This window comes from Pogoniulus pusillus, chromosome Z (genome assembly GCF_015220805.1).
Source record: "Pogoniulus pusillus isolate bPogPus1 chromosome Z, bPogPus1.pri, whole genome shotgun sequence".
Classification (NCBI taxonomy): Eukaryota; Metazoa; Chordata; class Aves; order Piciformes; family Lybiidae; genus Pogoniulus; species Pogoniulus pusillus.
The window spans coordinates 31,099,166-31,122,717 of record NC_087309.1 but is presented as its reverse complement, the minus strand read 5'-3'; the positions used below and the strand labels follow the sequence as shown (position 1 = coordinate 31,122,717).

The 23,552-nt window shown below is 38.6% G+C and overlaps 1 protein-coding gene across 4 annotated transcripts in view; it reads left to right on the top strand.

Annotated features, from left to right (window-relative positions):
* The window catches only part of SSBP2 (single stranded DNA binding protein 2), a 228,110-nt gene that overhangs the window by 192,529 nt on the left and 12,029 nt on the right, over positions 1–23,552 (top strand). For 2 of the 4 annotated variants that reach the window (XM_064140800.1, XM_064140798.1), the window contains 6 exons: positions 1,527–1,594; positions 7,272–7,320; positions 9,217–9,252; positions 14,028–14,082; positions 18,070–18,140; positions 19,825–19,903. In XM_064140800.1, the coding sequence (XP_063996870.1) occupies positions 1,527–1,594; positions 7,272–7,320; positions 9,217–9,252; positions 14,028–14,082; positions 18,070–18,140; positions 19,825–19,903 (358 nt within the window). Of the gene's footprint in view, positions 1–1,502; positions 1,595–7,271; positions 7,321–9,216; positions 9,253–14,027; positions 14,083–18,069; positions 18,141–19,824; positions 19,904–23,552 lie in introns of all 4 variants that reach the window. The other 2 variants (XM_064140799.1, XM_064140797.1) reach the window with 1 other exon arrangement.

Genomic DNA, 23,552 nt, shown 5'->3' with positions numbered 1-23,552 from the left:
TCAGGATTCTTAACATGAAAATAGTAAGTTTGAGGCGTTTGTTGGCTGCAACAGAACCTCCTGCCCTAGTTATGGACAAGTTCTAGATCAGTTCTAGATAACTGATATGTCATATCAGCCAAGGTATAAACAGCACCAAACCCACACTTTGAACAGCAGTGTTAGCTTTGTTTCATGTGTTTGTTACTTCATGCTTTTCTGAACCATAGAACCATAGAATCATAGAATCAGCCAGGTTGGAAGAGACCTCCAAAATCATCCAGTCCAACCTAGCACCCAGCCCTATCCAAGTGCCTCATCCAGTCTTTTCTTGAACACCCCCAGGGATGGTGACTACGCCACCTCCCTGGGCAGCCCATTCCAATGCCAATCACTCTTTCTGGCAAGAACTTCTTCCTAACACCCAGCCTGTACTTCCCCCGGCACAACTTTAGACTGTGTCCCCTTGTTCTATTGCTGGTTGCCTGGGAAAAGACACCAACCCTCACCTGGCTACAACCTCCCCTCAGGTAGTTGTAGACAGCAATGGGGTCCCCCCTGAGCCTCCTCTTCTCCAGTATAAGGAACACCTATGGGCCTGAGTCATGTCCTTTATGCATGTTGCAGGGTACTACGCATGGTGTAAAGTGCAATATTTTTATTTTCAGAAAACAGACTGCAACAATGACCTCATTTTCAAAAGAGTCAGTAGTGAATAGTCCCCTCCCTCCATCCCAAATGCACAGCTGGTCATTTTAGAGAATTCACTGTTTTCCATTCTGTTGAAATATCAGAAAATCCTAGCAGGATTAGCACAGATTAGGGAGCGTGTTGTAACTGTGAGGTGGGATACACTTTTCTGCTTAAATTCTGCTCTGTAAAAACAGGTGTCATTTAGTTTTTCATGTGTAAATAGTGCAGTTAGTCCTTTGTCATAAAATCAGAGCATAAGCTTAGATTTCATAGGCGTTGGGCAATTCATTTGTTGGCACCACTGTGACATTCATTATTGTATTAAATACTTCATTAAATACTAGTGACCTTAGATTTGTTATCATTACTGGAACTGACTGATTAGAAGATAAATGTAATGGTTATGCTGTATGTCCTGAAAACAATATGATATAGTGTAATTTTATACAAGCATTTATTGATATGTTAAGAAAAATAATTCCATTTAAATTCCATGATTCAAAAATCTTAGAATTTAAGTCCATTTTTCCTGTGGTATAAACGCTGAATATGTTGTAAAATGGCCCTTAGCTGACCACTGACTTCACCTGTATAAGTATAAATAATTCCTTCTGAAGCAGATGACGTTTAAAGTATTCTGAGTCTATTTCTGTTGTTTGTAATTGTTTCTCTTCGATTTTAACAATGTTAATTTTTTAAGTCAACAATGGAAATTCCTGAAAGATTGAATTACATTGGCCTATCCACTCAGCAGTTATGTAGGGATGTAATTAACTTGCTGTCCTTTCTTTCCCCCTCCTCTTTGGTTTTGTTTTTTTGTTTTGTGGTAGTCTGACCCTTGGTTATCATTGCAGAACTATGGAGGTGCAATGAGACCCCCTCTGAATGCTTTAGGTGGCCCAGGGATGCCTGGAATGAACATGTAAGCACAATAATTAAATCTTATATATTTTTTTAACTTATTATTGTTATGGCATTGTTAAAATAACATTTGGGATACATGAGACAAGGAGAACATATTTCAATGAGTAACATGCTTTGATAACTAATTACTGAAGTTTAGAAAAGTAAACTCACAGCATTTTCTTTCTTCTTCATGCATCTCTTAGAGGCACCTTTGCACCTGTACAAATACTTGGTTTCTTTCACAGGTCAAAGTTCCAATACTGGGAATCTCTTGTCAACATACTCATTGACATGTCTTGTATGCATTGCTTTCTTAGCAGGCACGTCGTTTACATTTATCTTTTTACTGATTAGATATTTTGTAAGAAACAGTACAATTAATGGATCTTGTCTTAAAAGTGAAAATTAAAAATCACAAAATGAAGACTCTGCCTAGAGCTATTTATAAAATAGGACGTATTTGAAAGAAGAACTGTCAATGGTTCTCTCTGTTGCTGTTTTTATTTCAATGGTTACATTTATATCCAATCTAAGCAGATAGAAAAATATTACAGATAGGAGTGTAATGTTTCGCTGTTTCTATGTACTTCTGGAACTGGATCATCAAATGGTGAAAGTGGCTGTAGTCTGAGTTCAGATCAGCTGTACTGATTTATTGCAGGCATGGATTTAGTCATGGGAATGTATCATGATTTTTATTCCTGTAGGCAACCTCTCTTTCTAAGTGTCTAGAAAAATTTTAGATGTAAAATTAATGTATCTGGAGTAGACTAGATTTAAAAAAGGAGATTTTAACATAGTAAGTGGCCCAACATGACTAGTCTTGACTTCAGATAAATCTTTTGCTTGCTTAGAGTTATTTTACATGATTAACAAGCCTAGGGAGGAAAAATAAGGTGCTCCTTATATTATTTAGATTTCTTCCTTAACAGGTTAAAAAATTCCAAGGGGCTGCTATTCATAGCATAACACAAACCACAGATTATCAAGCTGTTCCTGTAGCCTACCTCTGTATTCCTACCTCTGCTGCACTTAGTACATTTTTTCATTACTAACATTGGGCAGACCCTGAGGTGGCCACAGAAGGCAGCAGTTGGTGGGCCCACTATCAAGACTATCAAATGATTTTACAACCTGAAGCACAGAACATGTTCTTCCCCTAATCCTGCTACACCTTTAGCTTTCAAGAACGAGTTTTCAGTAGATTGGCACAGAAAACAGTGAAGAATGATATATGCTTGTTGTCACGATGCCATAGGTACCTGTTTTTACAGAAAACATAAATGGAGAGATGGTAATTTTCACTGCAAGTAGAGCTATTAACCTGAAAAAAAATAAAAGAGGTATTGGGATGGATAGCACCATTAAAAAAAATACCTAATCCACCATGTCCTTAATTTATTCTGATTTCCAGATATACCTTGAATTCTTGAAGCAAATAAACAAATGTAAACTGTCATAGACATCATATATGTGACTCTAGGCCATTCTAGAAACCTTCCAAGATATTAAATTTTGTTATTTATTTATTTGTTTTAAAACAAACTGGAGGTAGAACAGAAATCTGGATATTTGAAATTCATTGTGAGTATAATAGAAGCACTACAGAGACTGTCCTAAGGAGGAGATTATAAGAAAAGCAGCTTTCTAAAATAAAATGTTTCAGAAGTAAAACAGAGGATAGATAAGATATTTTCAGACTACTTTTCCATATAAATGAGAGTTTACCTATGAAAAACAAGAAAACAGGTTCCTAGGGGAAAAAAACAACCTAGTCTGCCAGCAAAAGGAGAGCTTGGCTGAAATACTAACATTTCCATATTGCAGCATTTAATAATCACATTTCAGCCAAATAATCACATTTCAGTTTGAAGCCAGCAAGCATACAGAGATCATGGTCTTTTAATTCAGGGAAATGGGAAGAGTACATTTTTGTTTGGACTCATTTGTACTCTCGAAGTGGACATTGAGAATTGCATTGAGATTCATGAACAGCATGTGATCTTCTGAGGAGAATAAAGTGTTTACTGGAGCTCAGCTGAAAAGAGGCTCCATTACTGCATGCCTGACTATGTGAATAATTCTTTTACTATCAAGCTGATTTTTTGTTTATTCCCTTTGTCAAATGGATATACGAATTAAAAGTTGTATTGCTGGGTCGTCAGGGTTTTTCTAACTGCTGCTATCAGTGTTTCCCTTACCAAGATCTGAGTGAAGACAACTTGTCTGTTCAATTCCAGCGTTCAGGATTGAGCAGAGTGCAGCCAGGGATAATCTGTGTGCAATGGCAGTAGCTGGACCCAGCTGTGTTAAATGTGTATTTGTATTTTCCCTTGCAATTCGCCTAATTCATAGGGATAAGAAATAACAGCCTAGGGCATTTAGTGCACTTAGAATTCTAGGAAGAATATTGCTACACATAAAGCCTTGTAGTAACAGACATTTGTCTTTACATAGGCTCACTTTCTTATTGAAAATTTTTCAGTCCTCTAGTCAGTGGTTTTTGGATTTTTGGTCGTAGTTAAATATAGAGATGTGTACTCTACAAGAGCATTTGCCATTTTAAGTCCAGCTTTTTCTCCTTGGAAAGCAGAAAAGGAAACTGGTTTGGTTCAGAACATAATACCTGCCAATTACAATTTAACCTTTATTTGAATGAAAAAAATGCTCTTTGTTGTAAAAAATGGCCACAGTCAGCTTCAGAGGTCATAGGCAGTATCTCAGTCCGGGAGCATATGCTGCCCAGATGTAGTGCTGCTAAAGAATTGCTTACTTGTCATAACTAGTGCCTATCAGATTACAGTTTGAAACAGCTGATACATATCTTATGTTCTTACACAAAAATAACTTTTATTTTAGCTCTGAAGTTTCCTTAAGTTGCAATTTGGTGCAGCCATCTTTAGTAAGATTTTATTTCTTTGTGGAAAAATGCTCTCTTTGGAACAAAATGGAAGATTTCAGGGAGCAGTGTTACATTTCACTGGCAGTTTTTAATAGCCTGTGTGACCTGTAGTGCTGTCTCAAGTGCTAAGAATATCTCAGTCATGCCTGGAAAGAAAAAAAAAAAAAAAAAACAACAAATCACTACTCTTGGTTTTTAACTTCAATATACAAACTTGCATCTAGATGTTTAATTTCCTGATTGCATATATTTTGCCCCTTGGGAAGCTGAAATTTCAGAATTATTTTTTTCAAGTGGTAAGATCAACACTACAGGACTGACTTTATGCACAGAATTAGTCACAGTGATAGATACTTAATAAATTATTTTGGAATTGGTATGTTCATAATAATATTTTGTGACTCTGTCGATGCTTCCAAAGCACAGTTTTAATGAAGATTAAAAAAAACCCCAACAACAACCTCCTTGCATTCACTGAAAAAAAAACAACCAAACCCCTGCAGGTAGCTTTTTTGTGATGTGTTTTATAAGATAAGAACATTTGGCTCCACAAAAACCATATGGCTTTCCAGCTGAATCTGCTGCAGTGTTTACTAAGTCTATACTTAGAGCTGTCCATGGCTTTCAGTAAATTTGCAAATTCCAACAGCTTTTCAGATGAAAAGGTGAGCTCTCCAGCCTCCTGTACAGCCTGTCTAAACTTCCATGTTGCTGTGGCTTAACCCATCATGTCTCTGCATTTCAGAGTAATCCACAGCCTCGTCACGACTGTTTTCTCTTTGGTGCTTTTTGCTAGATCTGTTAGCATTACTTAATGTCACACAGTTGGGGGTGAAGATAGACTTCTTAGAAAATTTCCTGATTTCTCTGAGAAAGAGAATCCAATTAATTATACATAGGAAAAAGAACAACATTTTGGATAGAACAGCAACAATACGTTAAAAAAGGGCACCTAATATTTCTCCTTGTAATCATGAGCGGAGGAGAAATTTCTGAGTGTTTGACCTGAGAGGCATGAGAACAGAGTCCTTTTCTTTCCTTTGCCTCCTTGCCTCTGGACAAGGCAAAAAAGACTCTCACCTATAGTCACTGTTTTCCAACTTTCCAAAAATAATTTCACTGGAAATAAAGTATCAACTGATTTATTTCAGTGATTGTTTGAACTGACTTCTTTATAGTTTCATCAATAGTGTAATTAAAATAAAAAACACTTTGTATTAAATCTCTCAGGCAACATATCTACTTAATAGGTTTTAGTTTTGCAAGACTTCCAAATAGATAGAAAGCTTCCTGAACTCATTAATAAATCCCATTTTCCTCTCTGTATTTAAATTCTCTCTCCTGTATCTGGTAAGATGTGGTGGCTAATGTTGCCTTTCTAAAGCTAATGAGGCCAAAATGCCATTTTACGTGCAGAAGTTTTGTCATCTTCTCTACCTCTCAGCTGTCAGGGCCTTCTAGATGTGATTTTGTCTTATTTCTAAATAACCAAATTTCTTATTTCTAAATAACTAAATGGTCCCAAGAATAATTATGGTTGTTGAGATGTTATGACTATAAACATGGAGATTTTTACCTCCCATATGGCTTACTTCCCTTGGGACTGTTCAAAGCCCCTAACCACCTGACTCTTTTTCTGAACTCAAATTAGAGTAGGAAACTTAAAATAACATCAGAAGCTGAGAGAAAAACATGATCTATTTGTACACTTTTCTTTTTTGTCTTTCCCCATTACTTTCTGCTTTTAGCTACACCTTAGATACCGGAGCTTAATAATATCAAACAGGTCTTCTCCCTGTGGAACAATTTTGTCCCTCTTAATATCAAATAGGTCTTCTCCCTGTGGAACAATTTTGTCCCTCTTGCTTGGGTGCTGCCATTCAATCAAGTGCACACTAATTCCATTTGGGCCAAGTATCATAAGAACATCTGAAAGATTTTGCCTGCTTTATGATAGATTTCATATTTCTGTGACTTCTGTGGGGATAAGGTAGTCTTAGTCAAGTAGCTGACTGTTTTTAGATATGTATCTAAATGTGCTTAAAGTGTATGTCTAACCCATCATGTTTTCAGTTTTTATCACAAGATTTTACTAATTTTACCAGCAGCAGCAGCAGCACTCTTAAGTAAAATTTCTTGGGATGTATCATGTTTCCTCAAAGTAGTTTAAGGTTAGCAGAGTACGAGGACAAACACTCCTCATTAGACCTTAATGAATTTGTGAATTCTCTTTTTTCACTCTTTACAAAACTGCTGTGCCACTTTAAATCTTGTGTCTGTGTCACAGAGTTGAATTTTCCATCAACAGGAAGAGAGCACTTGAGGAACCACAGTTTTGCTATGTCTTTCAAATTGTTTCACTGAGAATATAAAAAGGGAATGTCTGTCACTTCGTAGATTTGCCAGAGTTTATGACCAGGTAGAACTGTGCCATCTCCACTGCAGCCTTTGGCAGTGTGGCTGCTCAGGAAGGATTCTGGCAGGTCCTGTTCTGAAGAGTGCACCAGTACCAGAATGACTCAGGAACTGAAGGGTCTTAAATGTGAGGATCAGGGTTGCAATAATAAATAAATTACCTTTAATGACCTCATAAATTGATTATAGGGTGGTGATAGTGGGATGATGAGAATTCTGCTGTGGCATTATATCCTGGGTCATGTTTTATAATTAATTTTAATTTTAAAAAGGACATCTGTCCTTGCTCTGCAAACAGACTACTTTGATTTGCTTCCTTGAAACTGGTCAGAAGAATGGGATTATTCTGTGTCTTATCTTTGATCTTCTGTTACAGGGGCCCTGGGGGTGGTAGACCATGGCCAAATCCAACCAATGCCAATTCTGTAAGTAGTAAATATTTAAAATATATTGAATGTTGTCTTCAAGTTAGGGAGGTATTTCTCATTAATATACAAGGAGGGAAAATTCTCTTCATTCAGCAAAGAGAATACTGCATGCTTTGTATTTTTCCCCATATTTTTCCCCTTAACCCTAATGGAGATCGAGTAGAGTGAGAAGCTGATCTGAACAGGGAGCTCATTGACCTACAGCTATCTAGCACTGCATCTTCACATCAGTTACAGCACTTCCATAACACAAGGTTATTTTGAGGTATATTTAAAATACGTTTCACCTTCCTTCAGTGCAAGTTAGATGAGTTAGGTCAACACTGACCAGCAAGCTCTAGAGAAATTGCAGCTTGTTAAGTTACGGCTTAATCTGTGCTCGTGTGTTTTACATACTAAAAGCACCTTTGCTACTCTTAACTAGCAAATATGGAGCCACAGAGCAATTGCTTGTGAGACATCTGTGATTCTTTAGTGTTTTTTGTAAAAATTAGTGCAGTTTGTTGAACTTCATTGCAACAACTGCAAGGCAACATAGTCTAATAGCAGCTTGAAGGAAGAGATCAGTGAGGCATCCCCAGGCCTGGTATTTCTTCAGAAACACAGTGGTAAAGTTTTCATTCAGTGATCATTTATCATTAGTAAAAAAAACTGTCACTTGTTAACACAGTTAGATAAGATGGGTCAGGCTTAACAGACTAGTCTGATTCTTTCTGTTGTTTTTTAAATTCTGCTCAAGACAACTGGGGAAAAAAAAGTGTTGGAACTCGTCCTCAATTTTCTTTCCTAGGTACTCAGCTAAAATGGATGTTAGAGTATTTTTCAACTAGCAGCTAAAATATTTTCATTGTATGAAATTATTTAATAGAGAAGTCCAGAAGCAGATGTACTTGTAAAAGACAGTTGGCTGACAATTTGTCTGCAGCCTTGTAGAAGATGCCTCTGGATATCCACTGTAACAAATACCACAATTTAATTTATAATGAAAATGGGATTTGCCCCTTTAAAAAACCCAAACATAGTGCAAATAAATAAAATTAGTATTTTAGAATCATAGAATTGTAGAGTTACAATTACAAAGCTGGAAAAGACCTCTAAGAGGTCCAACTGTCAACCCAACACCACTATGCTCACTAAACTGTGTCCTGAAGGGCCATGTCTTCTACAATGAAAGATATAAGGGAGTTCCTTTTATCTTTTATAGCCAAGAATTTAGACAAGATTAAGTATATATCAGAACATAAAAACTGAGTCCATGCTTGGGATGACTCTAACTTCATACTGATTGAAATTTGAGTATGTGATACTTAAGTTGTAAAGCTTATAAAGCATATTGTATTAGTAACGTTATGACTTGAGCTTTTACTATGGACCACAGATTTTTGCAGACCTTATTTTGGCTCTTGCAGTAAGAACAGCAAGAATTACTCTTGTAATAGATAAAGTACCTGGATTGGCACGAGATCTTGTAACCAAATATCTTTTAAAAGTGATGCCAGCTGTTAAAAATGCACACCTCATTTATTATGAAACAATGGAGAGCAGATATCAGACATCAGCCTATAGGTGTTTAAATGTGTAAATAACCTTCTGCATACTCATTTCATTAGAGTGTCTGTCAGGACACAGTGATCTTAAATTTTTATTTGAAATATTATTTGAAATGCTGGATATTAGGTTTGATTTGTGCCTGTAGTGCTAGTTTTGAAGCTGAATGTGTGTACAAGTTGTTGAAGAGAGATGTGTTTTGACAAAAATAATGTTTTTCCATAATCTTTAACTGTGTCTTTGAAATAAATGAAACAAAATTAACATACAGATGTACATAAATGTATGTATGGACTCCATCTCACTGCAGAGGGAATTACTGTTTTGTTTCTGTTGGAATTACAGATACCTTATTCTTCAGCATCTCCTGGGAACTATGTAGTAAGTATACTTGTGTGTGCATTTGCTTATTAGAATAGATGCTACATTTTATTTAGGAAAAGAAATAGCTGTCCAGATGTTAAGAAGAACCCTTGTGTATTGGTTGAGAACTGAACATCTGATCTGCACTTAGGTTTTTTCCTGCCATCTCTGGTGCATATGTTGACGTTCATTACTAGAGTCATTATCAGTCTGGTCAAAATTGCCCTGAGTGCTGTTTTATTTCAGCAAACATTTATACAACCAATACAATATATTGTCTTTCAATAATAAAGGACCAAAAAAAAAACCCAACAGCTTTCCTGGTAGCATGATAGCATGTGTGAATTTGTGAATGACTTCAGAAAGTAAAGCACTGGAAGAATTAGAATAAGCTTTTGTCTCCTCAAAGATACAAAAAAAAAACATTTATAAGGGAAATTTTTATTCATTTAATTACCTTCTAAAGACTTTAAAAATTTTTTTTTTTCCTTTCTTTTGTTCTTCATAGTCTGTTATTTCTTAATTTCATGGGTATTGTCTTTAATTTATTATGGATTAGTTAGTGTGTCATCGTATTTTCTTAGTTTGTACTTTAGAATGAAATAATTAAAAGTTTGGGGTTTTTTTTACATGAAACACAACATGCTAACCCTCTCTCTGGAATTTAACAAATAGCCTCTACCTATCAACAGACTGGTTTTTTTTGTAGGAATATATACCACTGGGGTTTATTTCTATCCTGAGAAATTAACTTTGTTTATCCTTTTAGGCCCTTTATTGTTGTTGTTAATGCTGTACTTGGATTATTTGTGCTTCCAGTGTACCCTGCTAAGGGATATTGTTCTGTTTGGTTTTGTCACATGTTTAATATTGGTGTCACAGTGTAATGAGGGAGATTTTTATATCTATATCTGTATCTATCTATCTATCTATCTGTATGTATGTATGTTTGCATATATATGTGTATATCTGTATGTATAAGATATCAAATTTCTATGGGTTGGCCAGTTTTCAGTAGACTTCTCTTGATACCTCATGTTTTGTTACCTACAATTAAAAAACTACAGGGCATTAGCTTTAAACACTATAAAAACCTGAATCTGCTTCAAAATGTGGAAATACCTGTTTCTTCACCATAAGGGCAATATACCAGTGATGTTCTTCATGTTTGTGCTGCTTATAGGTTTTGCTTACTTTTAGTTTTACTAAGTGACATGATTTGAAGAGCTAAAGTTGAAGGATGAGTTCAAAGATTAGCTTGTTTAGGCAAAGGCAATTTATTTTGTCCTGTATTTAAACAGTTAGCTGTGAAAAAGGTTATGTCTCCCATAAGTGTCCATACCTCTGGTACTCATTCAGCTACACGTTAAGTGGAAACAGTCCAAATCTGTTGATCTTCAGACCAGTTCTTTAAATGCAGAGCTTCATAAATTTCTGACTGTTGGGAAGAGGTTTTCTGGTTTTGCCCCTAGATGTTAGTGATCTGTTATTGCTGCAGATTTTGAAGACTTTTTGGGAAGGTTTGACTCTATGTTCTCATTTTATAAGAAATCTTGGGAAAGCAGAAAAGAAAGTACTAGAGGGAATTAGATTTTTAAAAGCAAACCTAAGGAAAATGCAAATTGTAGTAGCAGACCATAGCTGTACCAGGTCAGATGGTATACACAACTCAAACAAAAGAGGGTTTCACTGTATTTCATACAGATAGAGGAGGAGAAAGAGTCACTCATTCAGTGACAATGATGAGACTGGTGCTAGAACATTACATCTAACTGGCAGCATTGAAGAGAAATCAAGAGATAGACAAAGATGCAAGAACGAAACAAAGAAAAGATGAAAATATTGGAGAAAATGCCTGTGCCTCTCTCTGTGAACTCCAGCTGTGCTACTGGAAAATGTTCCTGCCTGATTCGTTGCCCTCACTCTTCTGTTGAAGGTTACAATCCTTCAGGTCTGCCACTGGAGTTCCTTGCATTAGTGACCCTCTTCATGCAAAACAATTGAAGTTAATTGAAGTATTTAGAGAACAAGGTCCTTGTTGGAGCATTTCATCTGACCCCAAATAGGTGGAGGGGTACTGAGGGAATTCCAAATGGAGCTGAGGCTGCTGCTAGCAGAAGATAGTAGTGGACTAGCAGAGTGGGCCAAGAGTTGAAATCTTCTGCAAGTGTAAATACTTGCACAGTGCATGTGTTATCTGGTGCTTGATTCAGAAAGGCTCACTGTATTTTGGAAGAGGAATGCATGAAGCCCAGCCATACAGACAAATAATTAAGAATAACTGAAGGTCAGCAGCTTCCAAGAGAGCTAGCATTTGGGGAGAGTTGTGGTCTGAAGAGCTCTTAAGCCAGTTTTTACACTAAAGGCTGTGTGCTCTGGAGCTGTATGCCCTGACAGCTTGACCTGGTTAGTTGATCAGAGAGTTTTTGAGAAATAAGTCCAGTACATAACACATTATCAAAATGAAAGTAGTTGACACTGAAAGAAGAAATACTAAGTTGATATGAAGAGAAGAAAAAGGTATACAAGCAAGGAAAGTAAACACAAATTTAAGACGTGATGCAAAAGTTAGTGGTGAAGATAAATAACTTTTCTAATAGATGACTAATGAGTAATTTTTACACCTTTTTATGCAATGCTGAAAATATATTAAAAAATGTAAAAAAACCCAGTGAGCTTAGTGCACAGGTACATGGATAAAGTGAAAGTCTGTGATGCCTAGAGAGTCATCTACATAATCCAGAGGTCATTCTGAATTTGGAGTCTGCAGCTCTGCAGCAGCAATAGTGGAATTTCTCTGCTGAGGACTGCACAGGCCTTTCACTTTGGGCAAGCCTGGTCCAAATATATTCATATCTGATTCGGTTGTAATTTGGGAGGGATAAAAAAAGCTATGTGGTAGTATGAAATGAAGTTTTGATTGTGCCTTGATATTTATAAGCTGGTCTGTGGGTTTCATGGTAGAGCAAGCCTTTGTTCTTTGCATGATTTACAAAGAGTAGTTGGTGACATTGCTTAGCTCACAAGCAAGGGGAAGCACAAGATAAAGAACTGGTAGCAAGGTGTTACACGTAAGGGCATGGAGGTGTGTGTATGTACACAGATATATATGTACACAGATATATGTTGACTGACTGCAAGAATGTGCTTCTGGGTTGGAGATTTCTGTTTCATTTACAACTGACTCTGTATTTATCCCCTTTCAAGTATTTCACTTGTACAAACCTGATGAAGAGCGTTACCAGTCAGGAAGCCAATACATGAGTGGGTTTGCCCGAAAATAGTGTTTAGTCTTATATCATTGCTAAATGTTATGTGGAGCAGGCCATTGAGAAACAGTGTCTGCTGTTTTAAATCCAAAATTTCTCTGCCTTCTTTCAAAACACCTCAGTGAATTACAGCAAATGTCAGCAGCACCCTTGTCAGCAGAAAGGAGTAACTGAGCCTTTATATTCAGTGCCACTGAAAAAAATACTCCAGAGCAGCATAACTGCTATTTTAAAGTATAACAAAAGAGATTAAAAGAGAATAGGCATATGGCAATTAAAATAATCATCTGTTGCTAGCAATCGGTGTATTTTTTATTATCATAGAATCATAGAATCAGCCAGGTTGGAAGAGACCTCCAAGATCATCCAGTCCAACCTAGCACCCAGCCCTAGCCAGTCAACTAGACCATGGCACCAAGTGCCTCATCCAGTCTTCTCTTGAAGACCTCCAGGGACAGTGCCTCTACCACCTCCCTGGGCAGCCCATTCCAATGGGAAATCACTCTCTCTGTGAAGAACTTCCTCCTAACATCCAGCCTATACTTCCCCCAAAACAACTTGAGACTGTGTCCCCTTGTTCTACTGCTGGTTGCCTGAGAGAAGAGGCCACCCCCCCACCTGGCTGCGATGTCCCTTCAGGTAGTTATGGAAAGTCAGTGCTTACTGACTTTTATTGATGCAGACATTAGGAAGCAGGAAGCTACAGTTCTGTTATTGCTAAACACCTGGGATGTTTAGAACAAAAATCCTGGACAAACTCTTAACCTTAAAAAACGTGTATAACAACCAGTTAAACTGCAGTTTGTGCAGTTCTTAGTCATAAACAGATTTGTAACACAGAAATACCTGAAAAAATGAAAGTAAATGTTCCATGATGGAAGGTTTGTGGGGTTTTGTTGTTGTTTTTTTTCATCTTTGATTTATCAGTCTAGGCAAGTGATATGACTGTGCCCAGCATTATCCTGACCTTTTAAATCTTTTTGTCATTAATTTGAGAAGAACTGTTATTTTAGAAAATGGTAGGGTATTATGCAGACAGAATTAAGATGCCTATGGCATCAGGATACCAAGTCTAACCTGAAAAAGAAAGCTTTCATTAACATGATTGGGCTCTTCTGTCCCCATAGGACAGCCCCTTGTTTACTGTGAGCAAAAGAGAAATATCAGCTGAAAAAACAGTGCTAATCAACATAGGTTCAAGGAATTAAATATCATTGTCTTAGGCCCTGCTCCAAGTATTTCTCTTGTCTGACTCACAGCATGACACAGAGTTAGTGACAAATGGATATTCTTGGGTCTGTATACCTACGTACATCAGAAGACTGTGCCAGAACTTGCTGACCAGTTTCCTTGCCTGAATCAGTGATGAGCTCTTTTGCTATGTTATCAGAAAATGTGCTCACCAGAGTAACTCCTGACATTCATGGTGCTTGGTTTTGTCATTTGTACTGTGTTCTTTTTTTACTGGGGTTCTCCCCCCCCCCCCCCCCTTTCATGCCAACTGACATTTTCTACTTTTTCTAGGGTCCTCCAGGAGGTGGAGGCCCACCAGGAACACCCATCATGCCTAGTCCTGCAGGTATTGAAATTAGTTGGAAATAATAAAAGACAATGACAGCTGATTTTAGGAAGTACAGAAATGATTATTTTTTTTATTTTCATAAAGAATCAGCTAATGATAAATTATTAGGTTTATACTTGCTGTATCAGTTTTTTTTTTTTTCCTGTGCTTGCTCTCTCTCTTCCTGCTATGTTCAGAGATAGGATGCATTTTATCTCTGCAGTTCACAGCAATCCATTTCTCTGGCTTATGAGCCCATCTTTTTCTGCACAATTTCAGCACTAGCACGCTAAGTGCTAGCGGAGAATCTTTATTTGCTTTTGATAGTGTAAATCAGGGCAATTCCACTAGTTTGGAAATAGGGAATTTCAGAATTTGGAGAAACTCCTTGTAGCATCCTATGGGAAAGACCTGACCAACATGTGGCTGAGCTATGTGCTGCATCCTGCAGCTGTGTCATCTGACTGACAGCAAGGTCATGCTGGACAGGTTGCTATCCTCTCTCTTCCAATGGAGGAGCAAGGCTCCAGAGGAGTCATTGTCATGTCATACCAGTGATCTGTTCCCAGAACTTCAGGTTCCTCTTTTTTACCCCAAGTAACGTGGTCTGTGTCTTGCAACTTGGATCGTGTGGAGATTTTAGGTGCTTGCAAAAGATCGACGACATTCCTACTAAGATTTGAAGAAATGGGACCATGAGGATTCAAGGTGGCTGACTCCCTTCTCTAGGCTTAAAGAGGGCCAACTAGATGTGTTTCTTTCCACACTGTAATACAAAGGTGGAACTGCAAGGTGCTGTGCTCTCCCAGGGACACAATCAGAAATCTGCTAAAATGAAGCTAATTATATTTTGTGTAACCCAACATTCGATAGCTACTCCTTTCAGTGAATGTCTGCCTTTGTAACTCACTTCCACCAGCTAAGAGGGACCCACTCACCTCAGTGCAGTTACAGCATCCTCAGTCCTTACATCCTGAAACATGTTCTCGCTGTCCTCTACAGGACAAGTGGGTAGGGAACTTTCCTAACTGATCATGAAAACTTGCACCAATATAGATCTTTGTTAAATACAATTCTGAAGTTTTGAAAAACACAATAAAAGATAAAGCATAGGGCTTCCTTGTTAATATAATTAGTGAAAAAGATAATCAGTGCCAGCTGGCATTTAAAAGTTAGAGTCTCTTTTAATATAAACCAAAGTTATGGACAGCCTGCACTTTAAAAATAGTCAGCACTGCTGTTACAGCACGTGTTAGGCTGTCTGTGTGCAGCTCAAGTAAAGCTTCTGCTGGCAGTTGTTCCCATTTTCAGTTAAGAGACTCAAAGACATTCTGAGGTTTTGTTTTCCAAAAAGTGAAAATACTAAGAAATTGGACACCTGAGAATTTTGCGTGTTTACTTGCCTCTGAGACAAACCAGCTCTGAGGATTCTCATGTACCAGCCAGCCTGTATGTATTTTCACATGAGCCAGCAGAACATGCGTTGAGCCAGAGGTCATAGAATCATAGAATCAGCCAGGTTGGAAGAGACCTCCAAGATCATCCAGTCCAACCTAGCACCCAGCCCTAGCCAGTCAAATAGACCATGGCACTAAGTGCCTCATCCAGTCTTTTCTTGAACACCTCCAGGGACAGTGCCTCTACCACCTCCCTGGACAGCCCATTCCAACGGCAAATCACTCTCTCTGGCAAGAACTTCCTCCTAACATCCAGCCTGTACTTCCCCCGGCACAACTTGAGACTGTGTCCCCTTGTTCTGTTGCTGGTTGCCTGGGAGAAGAGACCAACCCCCAGCTGGCTACAGTCTCCCTTCAAGTAGTTGTAGACAGCAATGAGGTCCCCCCTGAGCCTCCTCTTCTCCAGGCTAAACAACCCCAGCTCCCTCAGCCTCTCCTCATAGGGTTTGTGTTCCAGGCCTTTTACCAGCTTTGTTGCCCTTCTCTGGACATATTCCAGTATTTTAACATCTCCCTTGAATTGAGAAGCCCATTGGACACAGTACTCCAGGTGTGGCCTGATCAGTGTTGAGTACAGGGGAAGAATAACCTCCCTTGTCCCACTGGCCACACTGTTCCTGGTGCAGGCCAGGATGCCATTGGATCTCTTGGCTACCTGGGCACACTGCTGGCTCGTCTTCAGCCTACTATTTACCAGTACCCCCAGGTCCCTTTCCTCTTGGCTGCTCTTCAGCCACTCTGTCCCAGGTGTGTGTTGTAGAAGGATCTAGTCATCTTGCCTACCATACTGAATGTTAAAAACAACTACTTATATGCTAATTTTGCTTAGCTAACTTTAGGCTGAAAGCTTTTGTTGCCCTTGTTCTTAAACAGCATATTTCAATGTTCTAGCAATACACAGTGTTCTGTATATCATGGAGTTTTTCACTCATCAGTGTGAATTGATGCTTAGAAAGCTGTATCAGAAAGATTAAGGAGCAGACAGAAAACTTGATCTTAACTTCCTAGTGTGCCTTCAAATGCATTCATGCAGGAGGTCAGGCCACATTCTCAGTCCCAGCATGTTTCAGTGGTTGTGATTTTCTCGCTTTGACTACTTCTGACTCAAAATTCCCCACATTACCTCAGTTTATAAAATGAACACACTGCTCAGCACTGAGTTTTGTTTGTTTTAATAATCTCAAAACTTTGGTTCAAAGAGGTAGCACAGCCTTTTGGAGCATCTCTGTACAGAGAATGAAGCTATTCTTTGCAAATGCTATAGAGGTGTTGATTCTCAAAAGCTCCCTATTTTTTTTTAAATCATCCTGTCCCCTTAGGGATGTATTTAGACTTCTCTTTGGCTATTCTCCTAATAAACCCTTTCATTACATGGCCTGTGTCCTGTCAAGTTCCTTTGGGAAAGTTTTTTGCCTGATTTGTCTACTCTCTGCTGCATCTTTTGCATTCTCTTTCATATTAACCTTGGTGCAAGGTGTTAAGTCTTTGAAATGTGTTAGCAGCAAGGATAAACTGGAGGTCAGAATAAATAATTTATATCTTCTAATGATTCTTAGGCATTGGTTTCTTAGGTTGAACTATAAGAGTTATCTGGATTGACTCAACTCTGTTGGTGCTCCACCAGGAAGTTCATGTGCCTTGATACTGAAAGAGCTGAGATGCAATACAGCTGTGTTTGTATTCTGGCAGAATTTACTAGCTTAACCACCATACTATGCCAGGATGATTTTGAACTCAGGTGGTTTTTTGAAGTATTGCACCATACTGTACTATGAAGGTACATCAGCTAAAGCTGTCCTTACAGTGAGGATCATAGAATCACAGAATGTTGAGACTGGAAAGGACCTCGAAAGATCGTCTCGTCCAGCCCCCCCTGTCAGAGCAGAATCATCTAGAGCAGATCACATTGGAATGCATTCAAATGGCTCTTGGATATCTCCAGAGATGGAGACACCACAACTCCCTTGGTCAGCCTGTTCCAGTGCTCTGTCACCCTCACAGTGAAAAAAATCTTCCTTGGGTTCACACGGAACCTCCGCAGCTGCTGAGATCTTTGCACAGCATTCCACCAAACAGTTAGATGTGTCCCAAATCAAGTTGGCTAACATGGATGAGAACAAAAAATTTTATGTGGTATACTGACTTGTGGTCTGTATAATGAGAAGCTGTCTATCATTTATTGCAGTTGGGAAACAACTACAGGAAGTACTCTGTTTTATAGTGAATACTGAAGATGAGTGAAGTAATTTGGAACTCCAGGAAAAAGGCTTTATGGAATTAAATAGTTGCAGATACTTGGTGATTTATAAACCTTTTAACAGTCGTGCATAAAACTGGAGTCTAGAAGTAGTCACTTAGGGACCATTGCAATTATTTCTTTTCATAGCTCTGTTGTGTGGTAGCAATAGATAGAAAGGGAATGAACTCTTCCATTATATTGCCACTGTGTATCAGTGGTTCAGGCAAAATGCACAAAATGACAGGAAATGTATTAGGTGAGTAGTTTTATTGAAAGGTATTGGCACTTAAAAATAATCTCTTATTACAGATTCAACCAACTCTGGAGACAACATGTACACTTTAATGAATGCAGTACCACCTGGACCCAACAGACCCAATGTAAATATGAACCTGGTGATATATTTATTTGAATTATACAGCCTTTTTTTTTTTTTAATCCTAACTCTACATAAGCCATCACATATCATAAACCCTTAAGTTTTTCGGTTTTATGGGTAACATTAAGATGCTTTCCTCCCACCCTGTGGTTTTTAATGTTTCCCAAATCAGTCATGCTAATGCGTGGAAAATAATGATCAAACCATGCTCTTCTACATGGAAAAGATCTTAAGAGTTTCTACATGTGGATCTTGGGGATGGTTTGATTTGTCACACTGCAGTGCAATAGATTTCTACATGATAGGGCATTGTCCTAGATGCTGCCATTAAGTATTAGTTCCTGCAAGATTCAAAATGTTTTCTGTATGTTTTGTGTCCTGGTTTGAGCCCACTCAGGACAGGGAGAATGTGGAATTTATGCCAAAGGAGTAAATAAAAACACTTGTCTGGAATTGGAAGCTGGATGGAAATAATCTTTACAAAAGAAAACAAAATACAAAAGGTATTAAGGGAAGAGAAATATATGGAACCATAATAGGCAAAGGCCTAGCCCCACCAGACTGAGCTCCACTGCACAGCAGAAAAACAGCCAAGGCCACGCAGCCGAAAGCAACGACAGCAGCTAAGAGACAAAACGCCTGGAGCCAAGGGAGACAACTCCAGAAGTTTCCTCCCTTAAATAAGGATATACCTCCCTCTGGGGACTTCCACCCCCTCTGGAGGACTTGCATCTCTATGGTATAACAGTGATTCCCTAACCTACAACAACACCAAAAATACCTGTTCTTAAAAGAGGAGGATAAAATTGCTTAAAGTGACCCAGTATTATGTTGCCTTGCCATTCTGTAACAAAAATTATACAATTAACACCTCTGAGAAGAAGAAAACTTCCTGTTTATATAAGTTAAACCTTGTGATTCAAGTATTTGACTGATGAACTAGTTAACTTTTGAGTATTTCTGCCTAAATTTCAGCAGATAAAAATCTAATTTTTTAGGTAGAACTTGCCTCTTCTGTGATCCTCCTCTGTGCCTTCAGTTTTATTGCATGTCTGATTTGCAACCATGGCGTTTTTAATGACAATCCATATTATGTACCCTTTGAAAACAGTTTTAAATATATTTAGATATTGCTAAACCATTATGCAGTGAATTTTAAATTCTTTTCTATGGTGTTTTAAGTTTTGAAGAGCTATATTTAAGGTTAGTATCTGATATTGGTCAGAAACTACTCCTGCTGCAAAGTTTGGTATGGAAGAAGCGAGGTCTGAAAGCTGTTAATGAGTCACTCAATGAAAAGATATGTGAAGTTCCCTCTGGCTTCAGTGGCAGTAGAGGTAGATCGGTACTAGCAGGTTTGAAAGTCACACAAGTGACATAGCACAAAGTGTTAAAGTAATTAACATAAAGTGTTAAAGTAAATAGCAAATGATTCCTGAGTTCAATTCCAGCTCACAGAGCTGAGGGTTTCCACAAATCATGAAGGGAGCATTGGAAAAAGTGAAAAAAAAGCAATTACATTTTTTGCAATCTTCACATGAAGGATTTTCACTTGAGTTGTGTGTTTAACAGGACTGTCCATTTTCCCCTTTTTTTTTTCCCCTCGAGGAGTATTTTCTTCTAATTAGATTATCTACAAATAATTATTCAGTAATGCCATTTTTTAATGTCTGATTCTTTTGTAGTTTCCCATGGGCCCAGGTTCAGATGGACCTATGAGTGGACTGGGTGGAATGGATTCACATCATATGAATGGATCATTAGGTAATAATAGTAAATATTACAAACACTGTGTGTTTTCAGTGACTAGTGATATTTTATATGATTAGTTTCCTGAGTTATGTGGAAGGCTATATAAAATCTTTTTAAAACTGAAAAAGCTATACATTAAGTATAGCTTTAAAGTGTTTACATTCTTTTTAAGCATGAGTTGGCATGCACCTGTGGAAGAAATGTACCATATGAGTGTAGTTTTAATCCACTTGATGAAAACCACTCTAAAAACATGCCTTCACAGTAGTGTAAAGGTGAAGACTTAAGACTCTCTTCCTCTTTGGAAGTCTTAGGAAGGTGTCATTGTTGTATGCTGATACACATTCTTATTAATTACCTATAAGTAATTTATTGCATATTTTGATGTATATGTTAAGCTGTTTTTATTCCAAAGTCTTGATATGCTCATTTGTTCTATAGTTAGCCATATGTCTGTTGAATGTCTTATTAATACATCCCCATTAGCAGCTTCAGAGTGGTGCTGACTTTAATGCACACAAAAAAAGACAAATTCTTGTTGGTGCACAGGGAGGAAGGAGGAGTAGTGTAGTGCTTGATTTTGGACACGTTTTGAAGGACTTGTATGTAGTGGAGGGGGCTTACATAACTACAGAACACACACTGCTTCATCTTCCAACTGTCCTGGAAAATTCTTCACTTTTACTCTTTTCTGGAAGCATGGTAGACACTTGAAGGGATTTTAGAAACAAGCCACAGCTAAATAAATTGCTTTTATGCCTTCCTTTTCCATACATGCAAGCAAACAAATACCTTGGGTTTGTTTCTGCTAATGCCCTAACACCAGGACAGTATCTGGGAATGCAGTTCTTATGCTGTATTTGGAGCGTTGCTAGTGCAGACAATGACGCAAGGGGAAATGTGGGCTGCAAAACCTTGAGCTCTCTTTCTCCTTTCCCCCTGGCCCACCATCAAGGTTCTCTTTCACACATGGAAGCTGGCCTGATGCCCACAAGGAGCACCAGCAAGAATGCAAAGTGGTGTTTTCTCTTCTGGGGAGGAAAGCAAGTAAGCTAGATACAGGTCAGGCAGGCAGAAGCCAAGCTGCAAATGTTCCCTTTGCTTATGTCCCCAAAGAAAAGTTTTCTCTGTCACCTTACAAGCACAGGCACAAACTGATCTAAAAACTATGTCACAGAATCACAGAAAATAGCCAGTTGGAAGAGACCTCAAAGACCATCCAGTCCAATCCTCAACCCGGCACTGAAGGGTCAACAGTAAGCCCTGTCCCTAAGCACCAGGTCCACATCCTGCTTGAACCCCTTCGGGGATGGTGACTACACCATTGCCGTGGTCAGACCATTCCAATGTCTGATAGCTCTCTCTGTGGAGAAATGTTTCCTAATATCCAGCCTGAACCTGCCCTGGTGCAGCTTGCAACCTTTTCCTCTATTCCTGTCGCTTGCTGCCAAGTAGAAGAGGCTGACCCTGTCCTCACTCCAGCTTCCCTTCAGGTAGTTGTAGAGAGTGATGCAGTCTCCCTTCAGCCTTCTCTTCTCCAGACTGAATAATCCTACACCGCTCAGACAACTCCTCATAGGCCAGGTGCTCCAGGCCCTTTATGAGTCTTGTTGCCCTTCTCTGGACATGCTCCAACACCTCAAATGTCCCTCTTGCAGTAAGCGCCCCAGAACTGAACACAGTGGCCTCACCAGTGCTGAGAACAGGGGGATGGTCACCTCCCTGCTCCTGCTGGCCACTGTGTTTCTAATGCAAGCCAGGATGCCGTTGGCTTTCTCGGACACCTGGACACACTGATGACTCATGTTTAGCCAACTGTCAGCCAGTGCCCCCAGGTCTGTCTCTGAATCACAGCTTTACAACCACACATCCCCAGGTCTGTAGCTTACCATGGGGTTGTTGTGACCCAGGTGCAGGACCTGGCACTTGGCCTTGTTGAACTTCATACAACTGGCCTTGGCCCATGTATCTAATCTCTCTAGATACCATTGTAAAGCTTCCCTGCCCTCTAGCAGATTGACCTAGCCACCCAGCTTGGTGTCATCTGCAAGCTTACTGAGGGTGCACTCAATCCTCTCATCCAGATCTCTGATAACGGTATTAAAGAGGACAGGCCCAAGTACTGTACCCTTGGGGACAGCACTGGTGACCAGATGCCAGCCAGATTTAACTCCATTAACCACCATTCTTTGAGCCTTGCACTCATCCAAGCCTTGTCCTGTGACTTTCTGAAGGAGAATGCTGTCTGTACTACTGTGGCAGGTCAGCATCTCATAGCTGAAAAGTTGGAGGTTGTGAGGCAGGAATTCTAAAGATAGAGGACAAAGGGGGAAATTCACAGAAGCTATGACAAGATGACAAAGTAACTAAGCCGTCAAACCTCATTTAGCAGAACAATTAAAATCCAACAATAGTCACCTATTTCCTAATAGAATTACCTTCTTTTCTTGGAAAGCATGTCCCTGAAATTCCTAGATTACTTTGCATAAGGACACTTTGTGGTTTTTCAGCCTTTCCTTACATGTTACAGTCCTAAAATGTATTGCTGATTTAATTAATATTGATGAACATTACAGCAAAATAAATGAAAAACTGTGTAAAAAGTAATCACATCTTCTTCTGTCACTTTCTATAGCCTCAGCATTACTTTTTAACTAAAAAAAATTATAAATTAAGTTGAAACAATTATGGAAGGATTTTACACATACCTAGCATTTGGTTAGTTACTTTCTCCAGTGAAAGCATTGAAGTGCTTAGTCATTAATGATTACTCCTTTTTAGGGGTAACTTCATATCTGAATTGGAATCTGAGTTCTTTAAGTAGCAAAGAGCTGGGAGAGATCTCCTTCTTTCACTTTCATGCTGCAGTAAGGAGCTATGTCTTATAGTCAGATGGATAAATTGGTCAAGGTCTCTCTTGAACTTGTCCAACTTCCTTGATTAGAAGCCTCCTATTGGATGCCTTTTGTAGCTCCAATATTTAGCAGGACTTTTTTTCTTGATTTCCAGCAAAATTCATCCTTTGGTCCACAACAAAATAACCCCATAGCATTTAGACATCTGATGTATTTATAGAGAAATCATATTCCTTCTGAGCCTTATTTAGCAGGCCAGGTAGAATAAGCTGATTCAGTCTACTCCCACAGCTCTATTTTCTTGATTGTTTTCCTCTGACAATTCTTCTGTTATTTTATTGAGTCCTTTTGCAGAATTTGTCTTTCCTGAATAGAGGTGACTGGAATTGTTTGCTGTCTGTTGCTGCTAAAAATGCTTTTATTGATCTAGGCATCCTAAAGTTATCTTTCCTTTATTCTTGGCTTTGCCTGAGTGAGAGTTACAGCATATAAAAAAATCTTTTCAATATTCTTGCACTCACTATATTTGATTTTATTTGGTTTCTGTTAGTCTGGTCCACAGGATCATCTACTTTCTTCTGTAAGAAACTGTCATCATCAGTATCTGTGCTGCATTGAAAGCTGATGTCTTTTCAGTCAATTTCGATGGTAGGCTTCTGCTTCCATCAGCAAAAGACATTGATGAAACCCTCCCAGCTGACCCTGCTAATAATAGTTGTCTTTTTTTTATTTTTCCCAGGTATATCAGCTTTCACTAGTTGGCCATGATTTTGCCTTTTTTTTTTCCTCTCAGGCTGGAGCAACAT